The sequence below is a fragment of the Paramisgurnus dabryanus genome, chromosome 1 (assembly GCF_030506205.2).
Source record: "Paramisgurnus dabryanus chromosome 1, PD_genome_1.1, whole genome shotgun sequence".
NCBI classification, from domain to species: Eukaryota; Metazoa; Chordata; class Actinopteri; order Cypriniformes; family Cobitidae; genus Paramisgurnus; species Paramisgurnus dabryanus.
The window spans coordinates 25890160-25898985 of record NC_133337.1 but is presented as its reverse complement, the minus strand read 5'-3'; the positions used below and the strand labels follow the sequence as shown (position 1 = coordinate 25898985).

Genomic DNA, 8826 nt, shown 5'->3' with positions numbered 1-8826 from the left:
TGGACTGACTTTAAAATAGATATTCCTACAATTTAAACTCCTAGAATTAGAATTTAGAACCTCACATTTTACTTTGTTTCCAAAACTCATATTTTTCTGAAAAACAAAATTATATAATTAAATTATTTTGGCGAAGTTTATTTTATATGCATAAGACAAATAAAAGAAACCCTTTTAAATATTACCTTTTATAAGACTGATCTCACAGTATACTTTTGAAACCCTTTCAAACATGAGATCACAAAAGAAAAAGATTTTGAAATATCTATAACACCCTGATTCTTAAACTTTTATTTTTGTATTTAATTTGTATTGTTCATTTTATACTTGTTATTCTCTGATTTACACATTTTGAGCTTTGTATTCATCGTTTTTTATTGCATTACACTTGAATTGTCTGTATACTTAAACTTAATAATTAAATAAAAAATAATTAAAAAACAAATTATTATTTTAAAGATAAAAATGTCTCCTGACACTTTTAAAGTTAAAAAATGTTGTACTTTCATTTAAAGTACATACAAACTAAAAATAATGTTATTTTATAATAATGGTACAGCAAATGTTTTTGCTGTATAAAGTCATACATATAAACACGTGTTTGATCAAACACTGACTATATAATTACAAAATACAGTAAAAACGGTTTAATAAACTTATTTTAGATGACATTAATCAATTAAGCAAAACAAACACCATTTTATCCACAAAAAAAAAAAAAAACATTTATTCAGTAGTCATTTTTACAATTAATTTTTTTAAACGTCAATTGAATTTGTCCTCAAAGGCTTGTGTTCTAAGTCAAAATTCATTCCTTCGCCGATTCATACTGTAGTAGTAATCCATAGAACAGAAACCATCAAACTCTCTATCTCTATAACGCGCAGTGAAGACCTTTCATAACGAACCGCGCGAAGTCTGTAGCTTTGCAAATGACTGTGTATCTTCTGATATTCACAAAGTATAAAACACTGAGAGCACAGAACGGACATTGATATAAATCTCCGACTCTTGATGTCTTCGATGCAAATGCAGTAACATGTGTCAACAACAATTAAATAATTACCAAAGCTGACAGATGTCAAGCAAGAGACCAACAAATTATATTACATATGTATTACTCCGCCGCCTTCTTTCCGTCTAAAGGAAATGACGTGTAACTATGGTTATTGCTGATTGGCCAACGCAGTTGCCAGAAGACAGCTCATTTGACCAATGAGAAACCTCTTACCACGCCCCTACCTCTTGCCACGCCTATTACTCCAAGCTGCAGCTACCCCTGTCAATTTAATTTCAATTTAAAGAACTTTATTGGCATGATTGTGTCACTTACAATATTGCCAAAGCATTATACATAAAACAAGAAACATACAATAACACAATATTAACAAACATTAAGGTGCAATTAAGGTAAGGTGCTGGGTGATGGATGAAGTACTACTGTAAATAGAATAAAATAAAATAGAATCAGAAGATATTTACAATATTAAGTAGACTTTGAAATATAAACATTTGAAGTATACAAATGTACATTTATGGAGGCACATGAGAGGTAAAATAAAAATACTGTACAAGATCAGGGCTGTGGATTATTTCTGATGGTGTGTAACTGATAAATGAATTTAGCAGCAACTGATGGGTGTCTGTCTTCCCCCAGTAACATCTTCATTTGATCTGAATCTGAAGAGCTATGAAACTCTGGTATGAGCTTTGAGATTTTGTCAAAGTGTTTTTCTCTAAGCTCTTTATATTTACCACAGTAAAGGAGAAAGTGTGTCTCTGTTTCGATCTCACCACTGTCACAATGGACACAGATTCGCTCTTCTTTTGGGAGCCATGTTTGTCTATGTCGGCCTTTCTCTATTGCCAGACTGTGATCACTGAGTCTGTATTTAGTGAGGATTCGTCTCTGCTTTACATCTCTAACAGTGGAGAGATATTCTGACAGACTGTATTTTCTGTTTAGTGCCCGATAACATTCTAGTTTGCTTTGGTTTTTACTTTCATTATCCCAATGATCCAAATATAAAGTTTGACTTTCTTTAATGATTTGGTTTATCGTGGTTTGTTTGCGTTCGTTAGTGCTGGTCTGGAGTTTTAGAGCCAGTTGACAGATGGGACTGGTTTTAGGTCTCTTCTCTTGAGTTTTAAGGGCTTCATATTGAAGTGTGTTCGGGGGACTTGAGTTTAAGTGTGACCAGAATTTAAGGGAGCGTTTTTGGATGTGTATTATTAGGGGGTATCTGCCTAATTCAGCCCTGCATGCATTAGTAGGTGTTCTTCTCTGAACTCTTAAAATATTTCTACAGAATTCAGCATGCAGGGATTCCATTGGATGTTTGTCCCATTTGGAGTAATCTGTTAGGCATTGTGGACCCCAAACCTCACAACCATATAGAGCTATGGGCATTATTACACTATCAAATATTTTACACCAAACTGTAGCAGGAATGTCTGTTTGTTTAAATTTGCCTTTGATGGCATAGAATGCTCGTCTAGCTTTCTCTTTAAGTGCATTTACCGCGAGGCCAAAACCGCCTGATGCGCTGATTTTTAACCCAAGATAGTCGTAGTGTAACGTGTGTTCTAGTGCAGTGTTTCCTAAAGTAAATGTGTATCTGTTATCCTGTAATCTGGCTTTTTTCTGGAAAATCATAATTTTAGTTTTTTTCAGATTGACCGTCAGGGCCCAGTTTTGACAGTATTTCTCCAGCAGGTCCAGGTGTTGCTGTAAACCTTGTGCAGTGTCTGACAATAGTACCAGATCATCTGCATACAGAAGAGCTTTAATCTCAGAGTTATTGTAGGATGAGGCCGGGTGTGCTGGATTGTTCCAGTAACACTGCTAACTCATTAATATATAAGTTAAATAGAGTTGGACTCAAGTTACAGCCCTGTCTCACCCCACGCCCTTGACTGAAAAATTCTGTTCTTTTGTCACCGATTTTAACTCCGCACTTGTTTTCTGAGTACATGGATTTAATGATGTCATATACTTTTCCTCCTATGCCTGATTGTAGAATTTTATAATATAAGCCGTCGTGCCATATCGAGTCGAATGCTTTTTTAAAGTCAACAAAACATGCATAAACTTTGCCTTTGTTTTTATGATGAACGTGTTGATTGACTAGCGTCTGTAGTGTGTAAATGTGGTCTGTGGTGCGGTGGTTTGGTAAAAATCCAATCTGACTTTTACTTAAGACGTTGTGTTTGGTAAGGAAGGCCTGAATCCAAGCATTTAAGATAGTACAGAAAGTCTTCCCTAGATTACTATTTACACAAATGCCTCTGTAGTTATTGGGGTCAAATTTGTCTCCGTTCTTATATAGCGGGTGTATTAAACCTGTACTCCAGGTTTCAGGAAAGTGTCCAGTTTGTAGGATTAAATTAAACATTTTTAAAAGTGCCTCTTGCATTGCTGCAGGACTGTATTTCAACTTAGCAACTCAGCAAATGTCTCAATTTACGAGCAGACTACACCGCATGCACCATGAACTGCTGACGTAGTTGCCATCCTTTTTCCCTCTTTATTGTATTTAATTATGCAAACATTGTAAACATTACTCAAACAGCCGTATACATGCACAAATAATCTGCCAGTGTATTCTGTGTCTGTATGCTGACTACATCATCACCGGGCGCTGAAGTCTGCTCATGAACGTGTTGTGAAGGACCAAGGAGAAGAATAAACTGTTTGCACACCAAAGTAGCCTGACGTTGTCATACTCAATTCTAGTCAGAATTTGAGTCTGATACCGCTCCATTGAGCTATAATTATGAGGCGTGTCTCAACCGAAAAATGCCTCTGCACTCAATTGGATAGACCTACGACCAATCAGAGCAACGGGGTGTGAGACGTATGTTGAAATGACGTATTTGCAGCTTGACCGAACTGCTAGTTATTTCGCTACGACACACACTACAAGTCTGAGTTTGCGAACGTACATCAACACCTACTATGTTTACAACATTTCATTTATATCACATTAAGTCATACAGTAAGACTATCTCTTACCATTTGTACATTAGTTGAACTTCATCCACGACGATACCCATTACGTTTGCTTGTTATATCCATCTCGTCGTGCACACCGAGTTGCATCGCCGTGATACCCATTTCAGTTGCTTCTTTAACTTGATCTTTCATAAGTGCGACAACTTTTGTCGAATCCCGTAGGACGGCAAAAACATCAACAAATGCCTTGCTCGCGTTTCTCTGTTCCTCTTTTAAAATCAATGCTCTGTCGATATCTTTTAGAACAGACTCAATGTCAGAGTCCACACATCTGATTTCTACCGCGGCAGCCATTTCGTTGTAAACAACAGATTCAACACACGCGCTCTTTGGTGACGTGGTTGATTTACGTTACTGATCATCTGTCCATCATCATATAAAGCCCGCCCTGACAATTTGATTGGTCGACCAGCTTTGGGTCGAGCATAGTAGCAACTCAACGGTGAAACTCCAGACCGATCTTCCCGTTCCTCAAAATGTTGTGGGCGGGGCTAAGATCGGCTGGCACCCAGGCTAACACCAAAGTGTTCTTGTCACTTCATAATATTATAATTGAACTGTTAATGGCACATAAACGTTTTGGCGATGTCTTTCATTCTTTACAGGGCTTGATTGGAAAAAAATCTAACTGCAGTTTAAGGGACAATCACAACTTTTCATCAAAATACCTAAAAATGGTTTATGAAGACAACCGGGGTAAGTGATTTATGATCAAACTGTAACTTTGGGATGAATTCACACTTTAAGTGTTTATTGAAATCAAACGTGACATTCAACACCAAACCTAACACAGCAAATACTCGGATTATGTTGAAATGGTACATAGCAAATTATTTCACAATTAGGAGTTTATTACCGTATGCATAAACTCAACATTAGAAGCTCTTTTCTGGAAACGGTGGGTGGCTCTTAAACGAGCCTTTGGGTTCAGATTGGGTACTCTCGGCTTTACTTGGAGCTCGTGTATTTGGTGACGGCCTTTGTTCCCTCAGACACGGCGTGTTTGGCGAGTTCACCGGGCAGCAGGAGACGCACGGCGGTCTGGATCTCTCTCGAGGTGATGGTGGAGCGCTTGTTGTAGTGAGCGAGACGAGAAGACTCACCGGCGATGCGCTCAAAGATGTCGTTGACGAAAGAGTTCATGATGCCCATCGCCTTTGAAGAAATGCCGGTGTCGGGATGAACCTGCTTCAGGACTTTGTACACGTAGATGGCGTAGCTCTCCTTCCTGGACCTCTTGCGCTTCTTTCCTAGCCTGACGTTGTCATACTCAACTCTAGTCAGAATTTGAGTCTGATACCGCTCCATTGAGCTATAATTATGAGGCGTGTCTCAACCGAAAAATGCCTCTGCACTCAATTGGATAGACCTACGACCAATCAGAGCAACGGGGTGTGTGACTTATGTTGAAATGACGTATTTGCAGCTTGACCGAACTGCTAGTTATTTCGCTACAATGACCCACACTACAAGTCTGAGTTTGCGAACGTACATCAACACATACTAATTTTACAACATTTCATTCATATCACATTAAGTCATACAGTAAGACTATCTCTTACCATTTGTACATTAGTTGAACTTCATCCACGACGATACCCATTACGTTTGCTTGAAAAATATCGGAGCCTAGCATATCCCTCCACGATTCCGAGCTTCCGAAAAGAAGCTGGCAACGACCGCTTATAATATCCATCTCGTCGTGCACACAGAGTTGCATCGCCGTGATAACCATTTCAGTTGCTTTTTTAACTTGATCCTTCATAAGTGCGACAACTCTTGTCAAATCCCGTAGGATGGCAAAAACATCAACAAATGCCTTGCTCGCGTTTCTCTGTTCCTCTTTTAAAATCAATGCTCTGTCGATATCTTTTAGAACAGACTCAATGTCAGAGTCCACACGTCTGATTTCTACCGCGGCAGCCATTTCGTTGTAAACAACAGATTCAACACACGCGCTCTTTGGTGACGTGGTTGATTGACGTTACTGATCATCTGTCCATCATCGTATAAAGCCCGCCCTGACAATTTGATTGGTCGACCAGCTCTCGGTCGAGCATAGTAGCTCCTCAACGGTGAAACTCCAGACCGATCTTCCCGTTCCTCAAAATGTTGTGGGCGGGGCTAAGATCGGCTGGCACCCAGGCTCCTTTTTTCCACTCTTAGCGGCGCTCTTGGTGACGGCTTTCTTTGAACCCTTCTTGGGCGCGGGCTTTGCTGGCTCAGGCATGATGACGCTTCAGATTTCAAACGAAACGGAATAATCTTGAGGTAACGTGCAGGGTTATTTATACCCAGCTCTATGTAAATGTTCAGCAAACAGAGACCGTGCTCTGATTGGATGTCTTTGTTAGCCCAATCTTTAAATGTTTCTATTGGTCAGGTCAGAGTTTGACGGGTCAGAAAGAGAGCCAATGAAAGCGGACTTACATCCAGTCTTACATTTGAACGCCCTTCCCCCATCCTCTTCATTTTTCTTTGTTCTCATTTCCCGCTCTTTAACTCATTTCTCTTTTATTTTTGTATATATTCTTCTACTGATATTCTTCTAATTTGGTTCTACCCAATAATGTGCACAATCTCATAATTAATTATAAAACGAATATTGTAGAGTATAACAGCCATGCCAGTGTGTTTCTTTGTTGAAAATTAATTTCTTTCCAAAAGCTCTTGACTAATTCATTACTAAAAACAATAAACATTTTTATATTATAAACGAATTTACCTGCGATTTCGCCTTTGCTATAGTTTTGCTCAGATCCTCTTTATGTCCTCGTATTGCGATTATCTGGACCACAAAATAAAATCTGGACGCGGAGTTGAACAGCCTCTTAACCTTCGTCAAAACAATCGCAAAGAGGAATAAAGAAACAATAACATTACGTATTTGTGCTCAATGATACCAAACACACAGTTTTTAAAAAAAAACAGTTTACCACAAACATCAAAAATTATCAGTGTCAGAAAGTGTACGTTTTATGAAAAACGCATCTCAATGAACCACATTAAACATTTAAAATTAAGAAATGTCACTTTAAGGTTCAGCTCTTTAGATGAAAGTTTGGGTGGCTCTTAAAAGAGCCGTTGGGTTTTGTTTTTTCCTTTTACTCGTTTAACCTCCGAAACCGTACAGTGTGCGTCCCTGTCTCTTCAGCACGTACACGACATCCATAGCGGTGACGGTCTTTCTCTTGGCGTGCTCGGTGTAGGTGACGGCGTCACGGATAACATTCTCCAGAAACACCTTCAACACACCGCGGGTCTCTTCGTAGATCAGACCGGAGATACGCTTGACACCACCACGGCGAGCGAGACGACGGATGGCGGGTTTGGTGATACCCTGGATGTTATCACGCAGAACCTTACGATGACGCTTAGCGCCTCCTTTTCCGAGTCCTTTACCGCCTTTGCCTCTTCCGGACATGACTGCAGCTAAAATGCATACCGCGGTGTTGCAGCACAGGACTTTTATAGTCTCCTACAGGACCTGGTGGAGACACCATGCGTTGAAAACAGCTGACTACGCTGAAAACAGACCCCCCTTTATTTCATTTAAAGATACACGTTTTTATTTTCGGTCACTTTAAGTTATATTTTATAAATCAAAATGTATAATCTCATTCACAAGTTCCAAGAATTTTTCAAATGTGCAACAAAGAACTTGACAACAGAATGATTTTTCAGTAGATTGCTTTAATGTATTCTGCCTAGTGTGTCATGTTCTTGCAACATGTGCTTTAAAACGACGTTTTTAAATGCCTGGTATGGCAAATAAAGGCCCAACGCATTTAAAGAAACCAGTTGTACTTTATTCATGCTAAACACAAATAGAAATTGTCTCGTTTAGGGTATTTGGGTGGCTCTTAAAAGAGCCTTTGGGTGTTGTTGTGATCACAGGTTTATGCGCGCTCTCCGCGGATACGGCGGGCCAGCTGGATGTCTTTGGGCATGATGGTGACTCTCTTGGCGTGGATGGCGCACAGGTTGGTGTCCTCGAACAGACCGACCAAGTAAGCCTCACTGGACTCCTGCAGGGCCATGACAGCAGAGCTCTGGAAGCGCAGATCCGTCTTGAAGTCCTGAGCGATTTCTCTCACCAGACGCTGGAAGGGAAGTTTGCGAATCAACAGCTCGGTTGATTTCTGGTAACGGCGGATCTCTCTCAAAGCCACGGTGCCGGGCCTGTAACGATGAGGCTTCTTCACTCCACCGGTGGCCGGGGCGCTCTTACGGGCGGCTTTAGTAGCGAGCTGCTTCCTTGGGGCTTTGCCTCCAGTAGATTTACGAGCGGTCTGCTTGGTTCTTGCCATTGCTGCGTCTAACCTCTTCTGGATTCAACGAAGAAACTGTACTGATCTCTTCGCAGGCGGTTTCTTCGCAGGCGGTTCTCTTTTAAAGCCCAGTACGGGCGAGTACGGTTACGCGATTGGCTACTGTGTGACATCTGAGTATGACGGCTGGCCAATGGCTGTGCGTCTCCTGTTTTCAAACGAGAACGAGTGGTTTCCCGCTAAAAGCCGTTTGTTTTATTTGCTCCTACACATATTACACTTTTATATTTACATTTAACAAACACTTTTATCCAAGCAACAGCAGAGGAATCACAAAACATTACAGCCCTCAGTGTATACAGTTTTTTTAATACACGATAAACTAATTATCTATTTTATTAAATTATTTTGAAGATGTCCGTTTCACAGAACAAATGTACCAATTTTTAAATAAAACGATATGGTAAGAAAACTACGTAACTAATACACTGGGAAAAGAATGAACATCACTATTCATACAGTGTCTTATTTTTTATAAAT

At 39.8% G+C, this 8826-nt stretch overlaps 3 protein-coding genes across 3 annotated transcripts; all 3 read right to left on the bottom strand.

Moving 5' to 3' along the window:
- Positions 1-4890: 4890 nt before the first annotated feature.
- Positions 4891-5323, bottom strand: LOC135752496 (histone H2B-like). Its single transcript, XM_065270974.2, has one exon. It carries the CDS (start codon positions 5321-5323, stop codon positions 4964-4966), a length of 360 nt encoding a protein of 119 aa, XP_065127046.2. The 3' UTR covers positions 4891-4963.
- A 1534-nt stretch (positions 5324-6857) lies between these two features.
- Positions 6858-7441, bottom strand: LOC135752600 (histone H4). The gene has a single exon (XM_065271096.2). The coding sequence runs from the start codon at positions 7437-7439 to the stop codon at positions 7128-7130; it is 312 nt and encodes a 103-aa protein (XP_065127168.2). The 5' UTR covers positions 7440-7441; the 3' UTR covers positions 6858-7127.
- Positions 7442-7700: 259 nt separating this feature from the next.
- Positions 7701-8346, bottom strand: LOC135752615 (histone H3). Its single transcript, XM_065271112.2, has one exon. The coding sequence runs from the start codon at positions 8323-8325 to the stop codon at positions 7915-7917; it is 411 nt and encodes a 136-aa protein (XP_065127184.1). The 5' UTR covers positions 8326-8346; the 3' UTR covers positions 7701-7914.
- Between the last annotated feature and the right edge of the window lie 480 nt (positions 8347-8826).

What these genes read in the sequence shown, in the direction of transcription:
- LOC135752496 (XM_065270974.2), bottom strand. Translation starts at nt 5,323, where the DNA reads ATGGAGCGGTATCAGACTCAAATTCTGACTAGAGTTGAGTATGACAAC.
- LOC135752600 (XM_065271096.2), bottom strand. Translation starts at nt 7,439, where the DNA reads ATGTCCGGAAGAGGCAAAGGCGGTAAAGGACTCGGAAAAGGAGGCGCT.
- LOC135752615 (XM_065271112.2), bottom strand. Translation starts at nt 8,325, where the DNA reads ATGGCAAGAACCAAGCAGACCGCTCGTAAATCTACTGGAGGCAAAGCC.